General features: G+C 47.3%; 1 protein-coding gene across 6 annotated transcripts in view; it reads left to right on the forward strand.

The window, feature by feature from the left end:
* The window catches only part of DARS2 (aspartyl-tRNA synthetase 2, mitochondrial), a 204192-nt gene that overhangs the window by 100559 nt on the left and 85722 nt on the right, over positions 1–17911 (forward strand). For all 6 annotated transcript variants that reach the window (XM_063939673.1, XM_063939677.1, XM_063939676.1 and 3 more), the window contains one exon: positions 2852–2959. In XM_063939673.1, the coding sequence (XP_063795743.1) occupies positions 2852–2959 (108 nt within the window). The remainder of the gene's footprint in view (positions 1–2851; positions 2960–17911) is intronic.

Consider the following 17911-nt stretch of genomic DNA (forward strand, 5'->3'; position numbering starts at 1 on the left):
CCTGTAACCCCCCTCAGCGTCCCTGCCCTCACCTTCCCTGTAACCCACCCAGCGTCACTGCCCTCACCTTCCCTGTAACCCCCCTCAGCGTCCCTGCCCTCACCTTCTCTGTAACTCCCCCAGCGTCCCTGCCCTCACCTTCCCTGTAACCCCCCTCAGCGTCCCTGCCCTCACCTTCCCTGTAACCCCCCTCAGCGTCCCTGCCCTCACCTTCCCTGTAACCCCCCCAGCGTCACTGCCCTCACCTTCCCTGTAACCCCCCTCAGCGTCCCTGCTCTCACCTTCCCTGTAACCCCCCCAGCGTCACTGCCCTCACCTTCCCTGTAACCCCCCTCAGCGTCCCTGCCCTCACCTTCCCTGTAACCCCCCCAGCGTCACTGCCCTCACCTTCCCTGTAACCCCCCTCAGCGTCCCTGCTCTCACCTTCCCTGTAACCCCCCTCATTGTCCCTGCCCTCATCTTCCCTGTAGCTCCCCCCTTAGCGTCTCTGCCCTCACCTTCCCTGTAACTCCCCCCTTAGCGTCCCTGCCCTCACCTTCCCTGTAACCCCCCCTTAGCGTCCCTGCCCTCACCTTCCCTGTAACCCCCCCTTAGCGTCCCTACCCTCACCTTCCCTGTGACCCCCCCTTAGCGTCCCTGCCTTCACCTTCCCTGTCTTCACCTTCCCTGTCTTCACCTTCCCTGTAACCCCCCTCAGTGTCCCTGCCCTCACCTTCACTGTAACCCCCCTCAGCGTCCCTGCCCTCACTTTACCTGTAACCCCCCCTCAGCATCCCTGCCCTCACCTTCCCTGTAACCCCCCTCAGTGTCCCTGCCCTCACCTTCCCTGTAACCCCCTCAGCATCCCTGCCCTCACCTTCCCTGTAACCCCCCTCAGCGTCCCTGCCCTCACCTTCCCTGTAACCCCCCCAGCGTCACTGCCCTCACCTTCCCTGTAACCCCCCTCAGCGTCCCTGCTCTCACCTTCCCTGTAACCCCCCCAGCGTCACTGCCCTCACCTTCCCTGTAACCCCCCTCAGCGTCCCTGCCCTCACCTTCCCTGTAACCCCCCCAGCGTCACTGCCCTCACCTTCCCTGTAACCCCCCTCAGCGTCCCTGCTCTCACCTTCCCTGTAACCCCCCTCATTGTCCCTGCCCTCATCTTCCCTGTAGCTCCCCCCTTAGCGTCTCTGCCCTCACCTTCCCTGTAACTCCCCCCTTAGCGTCCCTGCCCTCACCTTCCCTGTAACCCCCCCTTAGCGTCCCTGCCCTCACCTTCCCTGTAACCCCCCCTTAGCGTCCCTACCCTCACCTTCCCTGTGACCCCCCCTTAGCGTCCCTGCCTTCACCTTCCCTGTCTTCACCTTCCCTGTCTTCACCTTCCCTGTAACCCCCCTCAGTGTCCCTGCCCTCACCTTCACTGTAACCCCCCTCAGCGTCCCTGCCCTCACTTTACCTGTAACCCCCCCTTAGCATCCCTGCCCTCACCTTCCCTGTAACCCCCCTCAGCATCCCTGCCCTCACCTTCCCTGTAACCCCCCTCAGTGTCCCTGCCCTCACCTTCCCTGTAACCCCCTCAGCATCCCTGCCCTCACCTTCCCTGTAACCCCCCTCCGCGTCCCTGCCCTCACCTTCCCTGTAACCCCCCTCCGCGTCCCTGCCCTCACCTTCCCTGTAACCACCCCTCAGCGTCCCTGCCCTCACCTTCCCTGTAACCACCCCTCAGCGTCCCTGCCCTCACCTTCCCTGTAACCCCCCAGCGTCACTGCCGTCACCTTCCCTGTAACCCCCCTCAGCGTCCCTGCCCTCACCTTCCCTGTAACCCCCCCAGCGTCACTGCCCTCACCTTCCCTGTAACCCCCCTCAGCGTCCCTGCCCTCACCTACCCTGTAACCTCCCTCAGCGTCCCTGCCCTCACCTACCCTGTAACACCCCTCAGCGTCCCTGCCCTCACCTACCCTGTAACCCCCCTCAGCGTACCTGCCCTCACCTTCCCTGTAACCCCCCTCAGCGTCACTGCCCTCACCTTCCCTGTAACCCCCTCAGCGTCCCTGCCCTCACCTTCTCTGTAACTCCCCCAGCGTCCCTGCCCTCACCTTCCCTGTAACCCCCCTCAGCGTCCCTGCCCTCACCTTCCCTGTAACCCCCCTCAGCGTCCCTGCCCTCACCTTCCCTGTAACCCCCCCAGCGTCACTGCCCTCACCTTCCCTGTAACCCCCCTCAGCGTCCCTGCTCTCACCTTCCCTGTAACCCCCCCAGCGTCACTGCCCTCACCTTCCCTGTAACCCCCCTCAGCGTCACTGCCCTCACCTTCCCTGTAACCCCCCTCAGCGTCCCTGCCCTCACCTTCCCTGTAACCCCCTCAGCGTCACTGCCCTCACCTTCCCTGTAACCCCCCTCAGCGTCCCTGCTCTCACCTTCCCTGTAACCCCCCCAGCGTCACTGCCCTCACCTTCCCTGTAACCCCCCCCAGCGTCCCTGCCCTCACCTTCCCTGTAACCCCCCCCAGCGTCACTGCCCTCACCTTCCCTGTAACCCCCCTCAGCGTCCCTGCCCTCAGCCTTCCTGTATCTACCCCTCAGCTTCCCTGCCTTCACCGTCCCTGTAAATCCCTCTCAGCTTCCCTGCCCTCTCCTTCCCTGTAACCCCCCCCCCCCCTCCCTAGCGTCCCTACACTCTCACCTTCCCTGTAACCCCCCTCAGCGTCCCTACGTTCAGCTTCCCTGTATCTCCACCTCAGCGTCCTTGCCTTCACCCAATAGGGCCGCCCTGTCTTAAGTACCCTGGGCCCCCTAAAGCTTTAATCCGGCTCTGCGTAGGTAGCTTTAGCATTCAGTCCATTCACACTTTTCTTATTTATTTATTTCGTCAGATCACTGATGTGACCTCACAGATGAAGACTGTCCAGCTGCAGTTTGTTCAGGAAGCCCTTGGTAAAGCCCACGGGTGTGCGAAAGCTATCCGAGTGACAGAAGGAGCCGTGAGTGTGATGTTTGCATTTGTAGTATTGGATACATATTATACATATATTAGATACATATTTTGTATACTATATACTGTATGTAATACTAGTATTTTTCCTGTCATCCATGGGGGACACTGGAGACCTTGCGTATAGTGAAGCTGCAGGAGTCCTGGACACCAAATAGTTTTTTGTTTTTTATTTTGCTGCACCACAGGCTCCTCCTCGCCTATACCCCGCCCCCAGTCCAGGGATGCCAGTTTCATTTCGGTACCCAAGTAGCTGGGAACGATTCTCTGGGCTGCCTATGACAGCCTGGATTAGTTTTAGCTTCATTGTTATGTTTTTTTACTCTTCTACTTTTTTTTTTTTTTATACTGAATAATAAATACAGGTAAGTAGAGAAACCACGAAACAGAGCGCTCAGCAGGGATAATTAAAAATAAATGAAAACATGTACACATCACTTCACAAATACATTTAAAAACATATATTTCAAGCTGTAAAAAAAGCAGAAAACATATGCACACATATATATGAATGTGACCATCCCGATTTATTGGGGTAAATTTATAAATCTGCGATGAAGATATGATCTAAAGACTCTGGTCTATGTCACATAGGTGGTCATTCTGAGTTGTTCGCTCGGTAATTTTCTTCGCATCGCAGCGATTTTCCGCTAACTGCGCATGCGCAATGTTCGCACTGCGACTGCGCCAAGTAAATTTGCTATGCAGTTAGGTATTTTACTCACGGCATTACGAGGTTTTTTCTTTGTTCTGGTGATCGTAATGTGATTGACAGGAAGTGGGTGTTTCTGGGCGGAAACAGACAGTTTTATGGGAGTGTGTGAAAAAACGCTACCGTTTCTGGAAAAGATGCGGGAGTGGCTGGAGAAACGGAGGAGTGTCTGTGCGAACGCTGGGTGTGTTTGTGACGTCAAACCAGGAACAACAATCACTGAACTGATCGCACTGGAAGAGTAAGTCTCGAGCTACTCAGAAACTGCACAGAGAAGTCTTTTCGCAATATTGCGAATCTTTCGTTCGCAAATTTGATAAGCTAAGATTCACTCCCAGTAGGCGGCGGCTTAGCGTGTGCAAAGCTGCTAAAAGCAGCTTGCGAGCGAACAACTCGGAATGAGGGCCATAATTCATATGGGATCCGTGCAGAGATATAATATTGTAGGGAGTATCAATAAGTCTCTCTATATATTGCCATTGTACTGATAGCAGAATCCCAGTAGGGTAATTTGCAGCCTTAAAGGTAGGGGGAGCGCTGGTGGAACTGATAGTGGAGGCCGGTATTCTCTGAGTTGCCACTAGATATCAGTGATACTCTTGCAACAGCGGTGCCGTGTACTTGGTGAGCAGGTACCTGGGGTTGGCCAGAGGGGGAGGAGTATTTCCCTGTTATCTCCTACCTCACCTTTTGGCTCGTCCTGCCTAGACCCCTCTCTGAGGTTTACACTCTCCTCCCCCTCCTTCGAGCTGAGCTGCCATTTTGCTTATCTGCATTATCTGTCTGCACGGACAGAGACACCTGCTTCTACCTCTCCTATACCTCACTCCTTGGGTGACAGGTTATAGAACATCACCTTCCTCACCTATTGGTGCTAGTTGCTGATTCTACATCTGTTAATTTTCATCTCCCAGACAGAGTATGAGCGACCAGCATCAAATCTGGCCAGCATATAGCGGCACAAAGTCACTTGAGCCTCCTTCTGTTCTCCAGTCAGCTGATGGGGCACCCAGCATGCAGAAACCTTGCTCAGGCCAAGCTTTTCATTTAGTGTCAAGCGGATGGATCCCAATGAGATGCCTATCTCCTTCTCTAAGTGGGCCATGGTCACCCTGGCATCCACCTCAACTATGACCTGCATGGCAGCAACATTGTCTTCGGTGATGGCAGACACAGGTTGGCCACAGTGCACCTAATTTTTCAGTGAGCATCCCCCGCACCAAAATTCTGCAAACCACTTAAACACAGTGGTTTGTACCGTGCTTCCTCCCCAAAAGTAGCTTACCGTCCATCAAAACTCTCCTGTTCTCGCAGACCACTCTGGTAGTCGTACAAGATCATGGCTCTCCAGTGGCTTCTTTTGAGCTCCATAACAAGGTTGTGAAGGAAGTTAATATGCTGACTTCGTCTGTGTGCAGTGCTGCTTATATATGGTTCTGTGCCTTGACATCTCAGAAGAACTTTAGTCAGAGGTTACAGTTCACAACCAGACATTCAGATTGTGTTTACTGTACCTATGCACTGCATCGGAAACCCCTCATGCGGATTCCTTAGAAAGAGGGCCTTTGCTCAGGAACCCATAGATCCAATTTACTATCTATAGGGGGATAATATTCAGGAGGCTGGTACATATCTGGGAGAGGCCGCTATTAGTTTTGGTGTCTTCTAAGCAGGTAGGTGAGGCAGAGCCTCTAGTATACTCCAGAGATTTGACTATAAAAATGATATGAAAAATACAAAGTTGATATTATAAATATCTTCTTTGTATAATTCTAATAGTTTTTATAGTCCAAACTCTGGAGTATACTGGTCTATGACAAGTGAGGCATTGCCTGCCCTGCCTGCCTTGTCCACACCTCTCTGGCCAAAGCTCACCAAATATTCAGCAGTATATACTGCTGCACCTTTGTATAATGCCCACATGAACCCTCGGGTTCCTTTATGTGTGTGTATATCTGACTTTGATACTAGCTAGTGCCTTTCCAGCCATTTACCTCACCGCACGTCACTTCTTCTAAGGTGTTTGCATTGGCAGTGGAGGCAGTATGGGCCCTATGGCTTTGCACGTGGTGTGTGGAGCGTGAGTCCAAGAGGCCCTAGAAGCTCTTCATTTCACAGGCAAGGTTCTCTTCAGACCAGAGCTTGATAAGCTCATTGCCACTATGTCTTCCTTCCCTCAGCAGCACCTAAGTCAATGGGTTCTCCTTTCATTCCTTTTGTTCACAGGGGAAAGCAAGAGGTCACCCGTCCTTTAGATCTCACGACCACTCATCCAAAAGTCTGAAGTCCCAAGCCAACTGAAAAACCTGTGGCATGACGGGCAGGGTCCATAAACGTTAAATCTGTACCTCCAGAGTTCCGAGATTCTGGATGCAATTGCTATGTTCCATTATGCAGACCTTGAAGCCAGGCGATTACATGGCCTCCTTCGACATCTAGGATTCCTACATACATATATATATTTATATTTATACTTTCTCCTTCATCCACTAGGGGACACTGGAAGGTCTTTACGGTGGGGTATAGATGGTGACTAAGTGGAGTCGGCACTTTAAATTCTTTAGAACTGTGACTGGCTCCTCCCCTCTATGCCCTCCCTACAGAGTACAGACCAGTTTGAAAAATGTGCCCGAGGGAGCCGGTCCTCTCTCTGGACTTCTCCAGAGAAAATTTTCTTTTTTCCTTTTCAGAACTGAGGACAGACAGGCAGCCTACTGCCCCTGCCTGTCTGCATTGTGGGAGCTTCCGGTGGGAGTTTGCCACTGTTTTTTTTATTAAAATGTAGCCTCAGCTCCTGGCTATAGGGACATCAGTCCCAGGGGTAATTCCACAATGGTCCCCACAGCCTGTGCCCTGGTCGGATAGCAAGGCAGGAGTGAGTATGCGCCGGGACTCTGATTAGCAGTCCCCGGTTTATAAGACTATCGGCACTTTCCCCCAGTGCTAGCCGCAGCGGTACTAATCTGTACCTTGCCGGGGGCTAGTTTTAAAAGCATTGTTTGGGCGCTATTGGCGGGGGGGTGGAGCTATGCTCCGAGTGGCTCACTCCCCGGTTTCTATGAATGGGCGCTATTGACGGGGGGGGCGGAGCTACGCTCCGAGCGGCTCACTTCCCGGCTTGTATAGCATAGCCTGGGAGCGGAGCTACTCTCCGAGCGACTTCAGTCTCCAGGACAGGGCGCCAATAGCAGTACGGGGCTACACTCCAGGCACCAGAAGGGCGCCAGTGGCGGGAAGCGGGGCTACACTCCTGGAAGGCTCCTACTTCCGGCGGGTGAGCACGCGGCTCTGCAATCTTGGCGCCATTACTCACAGTGCCTACTGCCGCTGGGTTAATTTCACCAGAGGCTGCAGTTACGTGACCAGCAGCGAAACTGGTAGTGTGTTTGCTGGGGGTGTGGAGAGTACAGTGAATAGAGCCATAGTTATATATATATGTATATAAAGTGAAACTACCTACGAGCTTACAGTTTATTACTGTATAGGCGTCTGTGACTGGTTCCTTCACCTGTGCTCTCCCTTCCTTCATATTCTTTTCTTTTCCTTATACTGTGTCTGTGACTGACATTTACAGTATGACCAGCAGGGGTAATCAGTCTAAGGCTTCACAAAAGCTTTATGCCTGCAAGAAATGTTCAACAAAGTATACCCAACATAATGAAGGTTTTTTATATTGTGATAACTGTGCGTCAACTAACCCAGGGGAGAGTTCAACCACTGTACAGGACCCCTCTCTCTCTTGGTTATCTCAACTGACAGGAGTCATGTCTGATTTGTCTTCGGAACTGGTGGCTTCTCGTAAAGATAGAGAAATGGCCAGGCCCCAGGCTCCGTAACATGAGCCAGATTGGGCTCTTAATCTGGCCAGGCCAGTTGAGGGTCTTAGGAGAACCATGGGGGCGTCAAGGTCTCCTACTACTGGTACTTCACAATCGGTCTCAAAAAAGAGACTTTTATCAGCTGTGTTGAAGTCTGACGAGTCAGACGCTGAAGATTTGCCTCCCCCTGAGGAGCGGGAAGTGGAACTAGATTCAGAAACTGAGTTAGTTCAGGAAGAAATGGAATTTGAATCTGAGGGTTTAGACGCTCTTATTTTAGCAGTGCGTCAGGTTCTGTAGATTACACAGTCAGATACGGCTCAGCCGCAACCTTATTTTTTTTCCCCAAAAACGAACGGATGCTGTTTCCTTTCCCATTTCCGCTGAGATTGACAATCATTTTGCTCTAGCATGGAAACACCTGGACAGAAAGTTTCAGATTAACCGCCGGCTGTTACTTTCTTACCCTTTTCCGGGGGAAAATAGATCTAAGCGGGAGAACCATACTTTGGTGGATCCATCCCTATCTAGATTGTCAAAGAAGACTGTTCTACCGGTAGCTAGTACTACCTCCTTAAAGGAGCAGGCAGATTGGAAAATACTTAAAAGTCTATATATTCTGCAGCAGGTGTACTTCTTCGTCCTACACTGGGTTAACCAGAGGCCTGGGCAGAACAATTGGTAGCAGGTCATTTTTAATCTGGTCTGTCCTCTGAACAATTGTTTACTTTGGCTGGACATATTAGAGAATCTGCTGTATATTTGGGTGAGGCGGCCAAGGACGCAGGAACTATTGGTTCCAGAATTTCTGCTTTTGTCGATTTTAGCTCGACGTGCACTATGGCTGAGGCAATAGCAGACAGATGCGGAATCTAAGAAAGCTGTGGAAACTCTTCCATTTAATGGTGAGTTTCTCTTTGGTCAAGAATTGGATACTCTGATTTCCAAAGCCACAGGAGGTAAGTCGACGTATATCCCTTCGACAGCTCCAGCTCCTAGGAAAACTTTTTCAGGACCGTCCTTCCGGTCCTTTCGAGTTCCGTCCAAGTTTAGAGGACGTGGCAGAGGTGGATCCACCTCGTTCAGAGGTAACAGAGGCCGAGGTTGTGCTGCAACCCCAGCAACTTTGCAGTAGGACCCGAAGCCTGCCGCTAAGCCCTCCGCATGACGGGCTACCCTCCCTCCTGGGGGGCTCCCAAGGTGGGAGCACATCTGCTGAAATTCGGACAAGTTTAGTCAGTGACCTGCAAAGACGCCTGGGTAAGAGACATTATTTTCCAGGGTTACAAACTCGATTTAGAGTTAAAACCTCCTCCAAGATTTTTTACCACAGGGTTGCCAGTTTCGCGAGAACATCAGGATTCCCTTCTTCAGGCGGTTCTGGATATGGGAGTCATTGTTCCAGTTCCTCTCACCAACAAAAACAGAGTTTTTATTCCAGTCTATTCGTGGTACTTAAGCCGGACGGCTCGGTGAGACCCATTCTGAATTTGAAGAGTCTCAATCCTTTCTTGAGGGTTTTCTAATTCAGGATGGAGTCCCTGCGCTCGGTTATAGCAGGTCTAGAGGCAGGGGACTTTATGATGTCCGTCAATATCAAGGATGCTTATCTTCATATTCCAATTTGGCCTCCACACCAGTTTTCTCAGGTTTGCAGTCAAGATTTTAGCATTTTCAATTCCAAGCCTTACCTTTCTGTTTTCCCTCTGTCTTCCCTCTGCACCTCGAGTTTTTACAAAGGTCATGGCAGTAATGATGGCACACTTACACTCTCAGGGAGTGAATATTGTCCCCTACTTGGACAACTAGCTTCTAAAGGTTCACTCGGAAGAGAAGTTGGTGAGTGATATGAAAATCACCCAAGAATTTCTAACTGCGCACGGTTTGATCATAAACCTCCAGAAGTCTCGGTTGCAAACGACGCAACGTCTTCAGTTCCTGGGCATGATCATGGACACTATGCTTTAGAGGATATTTCTCCCTCAGGACAAGATACAATCTATTCAGGAGTTGTAACAAAGAGGAATTTCTGTAATTTCCACGGTTCGGCGCAAGGGAAATGCAGCCAGATGGGGACCCTTGACTCAGAAATGGATATCACCCCTTAATCCAACAAAATGTACATGTCTAAAATCAAAAGTTGAGTCAAAGGCTTCCTTTGGCGCATGGGAAAAAATGAGGAAGTAATGGTACTTTCCTCAAATACGTGGTGTAATATTTTGTTAGGCGTACCCCCACTCACGCTGGAATAAAGTGGGTTAAACACATCAAGGTATCTTTTATCTTCTTATATCAAAATGATCCTGGATATCGTACCCCAACTCACACGAAAATGGGAATCTGGACTCCTATCAAGGTTTCTTTCAGGTGTCTTCTAACGATAATTCATACAGGTGTATCCTCCGTATATGATAACATCATATGTGAAAAATTAAAAGAAAATATCCAATGTGTAGAATTTTCTTTACCATGCGTTACATATGAGATATATAATTTTAGATCAATATTGAATTGCACCTTCAATCATTAGACCAAGTGGGCTGTTCGTAAGGTTTCGTATGTGCCACCAATACGTGAACCCTTCACCAGATTGTTAATAAGGTAAGCGTACCCCTCACTCACACAGAGATTAGATGTGTAACTCATATAATGGTATCTTTGTGTAGAAAAGGTATATATATCTCGTGGGCGTACCCCAACTCACACATGAAGAAGCAGATTGAATCCCATCAAGGTATCTTTATCTGGTCCTTATGCCACAATTTATACAAGAAGATCCTCTGTATCAATCTTTAGGAATGTTTAACTCCAAAGAATAAATCCCAAAATGAGAGATTTACATGAGTGGAATCTTCATATGACATACGGGTTCCAGAGACATCGGTAACAACAAAGTTCCAAGGAATTTATTAAAAAACGTGATTGTCTTATATACAAAAAAGTTCATACATGTGATTTGTTCGGTGTCAAGCGTTTACATCAAAAGACATAAATGCATGGGTAAAACGAAAAATGGAATATATCCAAAAAATAACAACGAAAAGTTCAATAAAAATGTAATGCTGAGTTCAATAAAAAAAAATAAAAAATAAAAATTTTGGGTTAAAAAATTGGCTACTCACACAGGGATCTGTCGACGCGTTTCGGTCTCCTGGACCTTTTTCAAGACATGACCTTCTGTGTGAGAAGCCAGCTATTTATGGTGCCTGTAGCCAATCATCTCCTAACCGGAAGTCCAACCCCGGAAATGACCTCATCAATTATAATTTACACTTACATTAAAAATTGCATTATTAATAAAAAGACAAGACCAATAAGGTCTACATTATTTCAAAAAGAATGTGCCATATTACTATAACGTATTGTGGTAGGAAAGAGAATCTGTCTTTCCTAATCTCTAACATAATGGCGCTAGGAATCATGGGTAACGTAGTTCCCCATGAGTATCATTCCTCCTTATCTAATGTGCAGTCTTTTACTAAATAATCTGAACGGAATTCCCCATAGAGAAAATGATGTATGTGTATACAATGCTATTAATTTAACTTCTAATGTTTAATGTTCTCTCCAATTCCGGGAAATTCAACATCTCGATCTTCCGCCGCTAAGCATCCTGGGAAATGTAGTCTTTCAGTCATTAATTTGCGCGTCATCATGGAGCTGGAACCGGAAGTTAGAAGTCCGTCTTCTTCCCTTCCATGTATGATGGGAAATGTAGTCTTTTGGTTGTCGTTCGCGCATGCGTTCTCGTCTCCCTGTCTGAAAGCACAGACAACATCCTCCTCCGTTTTTATTAAGTGTGGAAGGCTGTAGAATTATTTCTCTCTCGCTGGGTTTGCGCATGCGTCTTTGCCTTTTGGTCACCTTCATTGAACGATGTTCAATAACATGGAAATTATGCACGGCCACTGCCATTATCAGTTCTTATCAGATGATATGGGTTTCTTTTGTTAATTCATGTGGCCGGTCATGTTTCAATGAAGGACAAAAGAATAAAAAAATGGATTACTGCTAATGTACAGAAATACAATTTAAATAGATACCCCTTTCATTTAAAAAAGCGATTTTATGCTAATAGAAAATTACATAAGGGGAAAAGATATATGATAAAAAGTAAAAATTAAATTAAAATTAATAAAGAAAAATCCTGATGGAATGTATAACAGAAAAAAAGGGGGAATTTTCACAGAAACCACTTCAATTCAAAATCTGAATTGAGACCATTGGGAATTAAAGTTTTACACTGATAAATTAATTTCATTTCTGCTTTTGCTAGTGCACCATAATAGTTCCCCGTCAGGAATAACGGGCTTCTATGGGTTAAAAGTGATTAAACCTAATGTGAGAAATAGAGATCCATCTGCAGCACTAGCAAAAGCAGAAATGAAATTAATTTATCAGTGTAAAACTTTAATTCCCAATGGTCTCAATTCAGATTTTGAATTGAAGTGGTTTCTGTGAAAATTCCCCCTTTTTTTCTGTTATACATTCCATCAGGATTTTTCTTTATTAATTTTAATTTAATTTTTACTTTTTATCATATATCTTTTCCCCTTATGTAATTTTCTATTAGCATAAAATCGCTTTTTTAAATGAAAGGGGTATCTATTTAAATTGTATTTCTGTACATTAGTAGTAATCCATTTTTTTATTCTTTTGTCCTTCATTGAAACATGACCGGCCACATGAATTAACAAAAGAAACCCATATCATCTGATAAGAACTGATAATGGCAGTGGCCGTGCATAATTTCCATGTTATTGAACATCGTTCAATGAAGGTGACCAAAAGGCAAAGACGCATGCGCAAACCCAGCGAGAGAGAAATAATTCTACAGCCTTCCACACTTAATAAAAACGGAGGAGGATGTTGTCTGTGCTTTCAGACAGGGAGACGAGAACGCATGCGCGAACGACAACCAAAAGACTACATTTCCCATCATACATGGAAGGGAAGAAGACGGACTTCTAACTTCCGGTTCCAGCTCCATGATGACGCGCAAATTAATGACTGAAAGACTACATTTCCCAGGATGCTTAGCGGCGGAAGATCGAGATGTTGAATTTCCCGGAATTGGAGAGAACATTAAACATTAGAAGTTAAATTAATAGCATTGTATACACATACATCATTTTCTCTATGGGGAATTCCGTTCAGATTATTTAGTAAAAGACTGCACATTAGATAAGGAGGAATGATACTCATGGGGAACTACGTTACCCATGATTCCTAGCGCCATTATGTTAGAGATTAGGAAAGACAGATTCTCTTTCCTACCACAATACGTTATAGTAATATGGCACATTCTTTTTGAAATAATGTAGACCTTATTGGTCTTGTCTTTTTATTAATAATGCAATTTTTAATGTAAGTGTAAATTATAATTGATGAGGTCATTTCCGGGGTTGGACTTCCGGTTAGGAGATGATTGGCTACAGGCACCATAAATAGCTGGCTTCTCACACAGAAGGTCATGTCTTGAAAAAGGTCCAGGAGACCGAAACGCGTCGACAGATCCCTGTGTGAGTAGCCAATTTTTCAACCCAAAATTTTTATTTTTTTTTTATTTTTTTTTCTTTATTGAACTCAGCATTACATTTTTATTGAACTTTTCGTTGTTATTTTTTGGATATATTCCATTTTTCGTTTTACCCATGCATTTATGTCTTTTGATGTAAACGCTTGACACCGAACAAATCACATGTATGAACTTTTTTGTATATAAGACAATCACGTTTTTTAATAAATTCCTTGGAACTTTGTTGTTACCGATGTCTCTGGAACCCGTATGTCATATGAAGATTCCACTCATGTAAATCTCTCATTTTGGGATTTATTCTTTGGAGTTAAACATTCCTAAAGATTGATACAGAGGATCTTCTTGTATAAATTGTGGCATAAGGACCAGATAAAGATACCTTGATGGGATTCAATCTGCTTCTTCATGTGTGAGTTGGGGTACGCCCACGAGATATATATACCTTTTCTACACAAAGATACCATTATATGAGTTACACATCTAATCTCTGTGTGAGTGAGGGGTACGCTTACCTTATTAACAATCTGGTGAAGGGTTCACGTATTGGTGGCACATACGAAACCTTACGAACAGCCCACTTGGTCTAATGATTGAAGGTGCAATTCAATATTGATCTAAAATTATATATCTCATATGTAACGCATGGTAAAGAAAATTCTACACATTGGATATTTTCTTTTAATTTTTCACATATGATGTTATCATATACGGAGGATACACCTGTATGAATTATCGTTAGAAGACACCTGAAAGAAACCTTGATAGGAGTCCAGATTCCCATTTTCGTGTGAGTTGGGGTACGATATCCAGGATCATTTTGATAGAAGAAGATAAAAGATACCTTGATGTGTTTAACCCACTTTATTCCAGCGTGAGTGGGGGTACGCCTAACAAAATATTACACCACGTATTTGAGGAAAGTACCATTACTTCCTCATTTTTTCCCATGCGCCAAAGGAAGCCTTTGACTCAACTTTTGATTCTATTCAGGAGTTGGTTCGTCTGGTATTGTAACATCGCAGAGTGTCAATTCATCTTTGCATTCGACTTCTGGGAAAGATGGTAGCTGCTTTCGAGGCAGTCCAGTACGGCAGGTTTCACTCCAGGCCTTTCGAACAAGATCTTCTGTCCCAATGGTCCGGTTTGCATCTCTCTATGCATCAAATGGTTCAGCCTCTACCCAGTACACGTCTGTCCTTGCTTTGGTGGCTTAATGCAACGAATCTGTCTAAAGGCAGGAGCTTTGTCCTCCCAGATTGGGTACTTCTCACGACAGATGCCAGTCTCCGCAACTGGGGAGCGGTGACTCTGGATTGTCAATTCCAGGGCCTTTGGACTCCTCAGGAACAGACTCTGCTATCATTTTCCTGGAACTTCGGGCGGTTTACAACGTGCTCACATTAGTGTTTCATCTCCTGCAAAGACGTGCAATCTGTGTACAGTCGGACAATGCCACGGCTGTGGCATACATAAATCGGCAAGGAGGAACCCACAGCAGAGCTGCTATGAGGGGAGTCACCAGGATTTTGGTTTGGGCCCAGAGACATGCAGAAGCCATATCGGCAGTGTTCATACCGGAGGTGGAGAACTGGGAGGCCGATTACTTAAGTCGCCAGGATATTCATCCAGGCGAATGGGAATTGCATCCTCCAAGTGTTTCAACAACTGGTAGATCGTTGGTAACTCCCACAAATAGATCTTATGGCGTCCAGACGGAACCACAAACTTCCGCAATACTGTTCCCGCACCAGAGATCCCAATGCGGAGGCGGTGAATGGGTTAACGATTCCCTGGAGGTTCCGCTTTTGTGTATTTTTTTTTCCCGTTCCCCCTGTTACCTCGTCTACTCAAGAGGATCGAGTGGTCACGGTTCTGCTTGTGGCTCCAGACTGGTGGTACAGCGACCTACATCGGTATCTCGTAGACGACCCGTGGCTTCTTCCTCTGCGGCCGGATTTGCTAATGCAGGGACCTTTCGTTTATCCAGGCTTAGAGCGGCTATGTTTGATGGCGTGGCTGTTGAAAGGGAGATCCTAAAGTTCAAGGGTATTCCTTTGTTAGTCATTCCTACCTTAATGAGTGCTAGAAAGGAGGTCACTTCTAGGCACTATTACCGTATATGGAAGGCATAAATTTCATGGTGTGAGCAGCGTCCGTTTTCTGCTACTTCATTTCGAATCGCAAAGTTTCTCCTTTCTCCAAGCTGGTTTTTAAGCAGGTTTAAGTTGTTGGATCTCTAAAGGTTCAGGTCTCGGCCCTTTTGTTTTTTTTCCAGATGAAATTGGCATTACTTCCGGAAGTACAGACTTTCATTCAGGGAGTTATCCGGCTTAAGCCACCGTTTATTCCTCCTACATCTCCTTGGGATCTGGATACAGTACTGTCCTTTTTGCAATCATCTTTATTTGAACCTCTGGAATCGGTGGAGCTTAAGTTTCTTAAGTGGAAGGTAGTGTTGCTCTTGGCCAGGGCCGGATATAGGGGGGGGGGGGGCGAAGGGGGCGACCACCCCCCCTAACACAGTCATAGCTACGCCCACTTTTGAGCAGAAATGAGCTCTCCTGGGAGAGCCTGAGGCAGAACGATGTGCTGCAGCTTATACCACAGCAGCACAGAGGAGCCAGGAGAGCAAGGGTTACAGAGCATTTGCCCCTCACTTGCTGGTGTGTGGGCACTAGGGCTTATAAATACAATTACCCCATAGCACAGTCACATGTACATAGAACAATCACAAAGCTCTATCTCAGTCTCACTCAAAAAGTTCAGTCAGAATTGAAAGAGGAGGAGTTAGGATTGCAGATGGGAGGAGTTGGGACTGTAGAGGGAGGAGTCAAGATTAAACCGTAAACCGCCCCCCCTAAAGAAAAGTCTAGATCCGTCCCTGCTCTTGGCCCTGGCTTCGGCTCAAAGAGTTTCTGAATTGGGAGCTCTTCCTTATCGTCCGCCATATCTCATTTTTCATGACGATAGAGTGGAACTTCGCACACATCGGTCTTTCTTACCTAAGGAAGTTTCTGCATTTCACATTAACCAGCCTATTGTGGTCCCAGTTCTCTCCAGTGATTCTCCTTCTTCTAAGTCACTGGATGTTGTTAGGGCTTTGCTTATTTATGTAGAGAGAACCGCAGTTTTACGCAAGACGGATGCTCTGTTTGTTTTGTATGATGCTGCCAAACCGGGATGGCCGGCCTCAAAACAGACTTTGGCTAGATGGATCAAATTTACCATCAGACAGGCTGATCTAGCAGTCTCTCTTCCGCCACCGAGCACGGTGTCAGCTCATTCCAGGCGGTTGGTGGGTTCTTTTTGGGTGGCTGCTAGGGGAGTTTCTTTGATACAGTTGTGTAGAGCGGCAACTTGGTCGGGAAAAGATACCTTTGTCAAATTTTACAAATTTGATACTTTTGCTGCTTGGGCTTATCGGTTTGTCCGAGCAGTGCTGCAGGACTCTCAGCGCTGTCCCGCCCGAAGTGATCTCTGGAACGTCCCCACCGTAAAGACCTTCCAGTGTCCCCTAGTGGGGGAAGGAGAAAACGGGATTTTGGTACTTACCGGTAAATCCATTTCTCCGATTCCACAGGGTACACTGGATGCCCTCCCAGCGCTGGGTGTTTCTTTATTACTTTCCTTTCTCAGGTTCTACCATTTTACGTTAGTATATGGTTACTTACCTGTTGGGTTGACTGGTGACATTTACGGATTGTTCATATTTTTTACTGTTGTTACTTCTCAATTTCTGCTGCGGGGTACACTGGGCTCCACAAGGAAATAACTTTGGGGTGTAGAGTAGGATCTTGATCTGAGGCACCAACAGGCTCAAAGCTTTAGACTGTTCCCAAGATGCACAGTGCTGCCTCATCTATAACCCCGCCTCCATGCCAGTGAGCTCAGTTTGTAGTTGGTGCCTGCAGTAGCAGGTCACTTAACAGGGGGCTGCCTCAGGCAGCCTAATTCTTAGCTTTAGCTTCAACAGAAAAGAAGAGGACTGTACCAGGCCGCAGCAGGCTGTGTCAGAAGACGTCCCTGCAGCAGCTCCATCACCCCCAGCGGACGCTGTATACTCCCGCGCCGAGGTTGCCGGGTCACTACAGCGGAGGCGCCGGCTTTTCTTCCTCTGTCCTCTTTGAGTCACACACACACCGCCATCTCCCGGATCGCGGGGCCGCTGTCGAGGGGGAGGTAAGGGGCTTCTGTGCCAACGCTGTACACCGCGATCCCGTAGGAGGCGGGCTGCAGGAGCGCAGGCGTGGACACAGATTACTGGGCTGCTGTTCTACTAGCCACTAGGGTGTTTTTACAGGGGCACAGGTAAGGGGGGACTTTTGTACCATTACCCCCTCGCTTCTTATTACTGCCGGCACGCCCGGTGGGGATGCCAGCAGGTGGAGTAGGCTGGACCTGAGGTCCCTCCCCTCAGCCCCAGGGCGTCATTTCTGTAATGTTCCCGCATTGGATCTGCATATCTCTCTCCCTCACTCCTGATCAGCGGCCGTTACAGGTGGAGCTGAGCTGTTTCTAGGACTGCTGGGGCAAATCCTCCTCTGTGGAACCACCTGACTGCCAGTGCTGTGCTTCCTACAGGACACTTGAGTTTTCTACCTGTCACTGCGACTGTGCTAGTTAAGAAAGAGTGCATACTGTCAGGGTTGTGTGGTACACACCCTGTGATATGCATCCAGTGCTTACTGTGTTTGTTATATCTATTATTATCACATATAGCCATACTGAGTATTACTTTGTATTGCTAGTTCAGTGCAGTTTATGGTACATAATTTCTGCATGGTACGTGTGTGACTATATACGTGTGTGTGTGCATGTAGCTGCTGCGTGGTTGCCTTATTGCAGGGTATTTCACTCAGTGTGCTATTCCTA

This window comes from Pseudophryne corroboree, chromosome 9 (genome assembly GCF_028390025.1).
Source record: "Pseudophryne corroboree isolate aPseCor3 chromosome 9, aPseCor3.hap2, whole genome shotgun sequence".
Lineage (NCBI taxonomy): Eukaryota > Metazoa > Chordata > Amphibia > Anura > Myobatrachidae > Pseudophryne > Pseudophryne corroboree.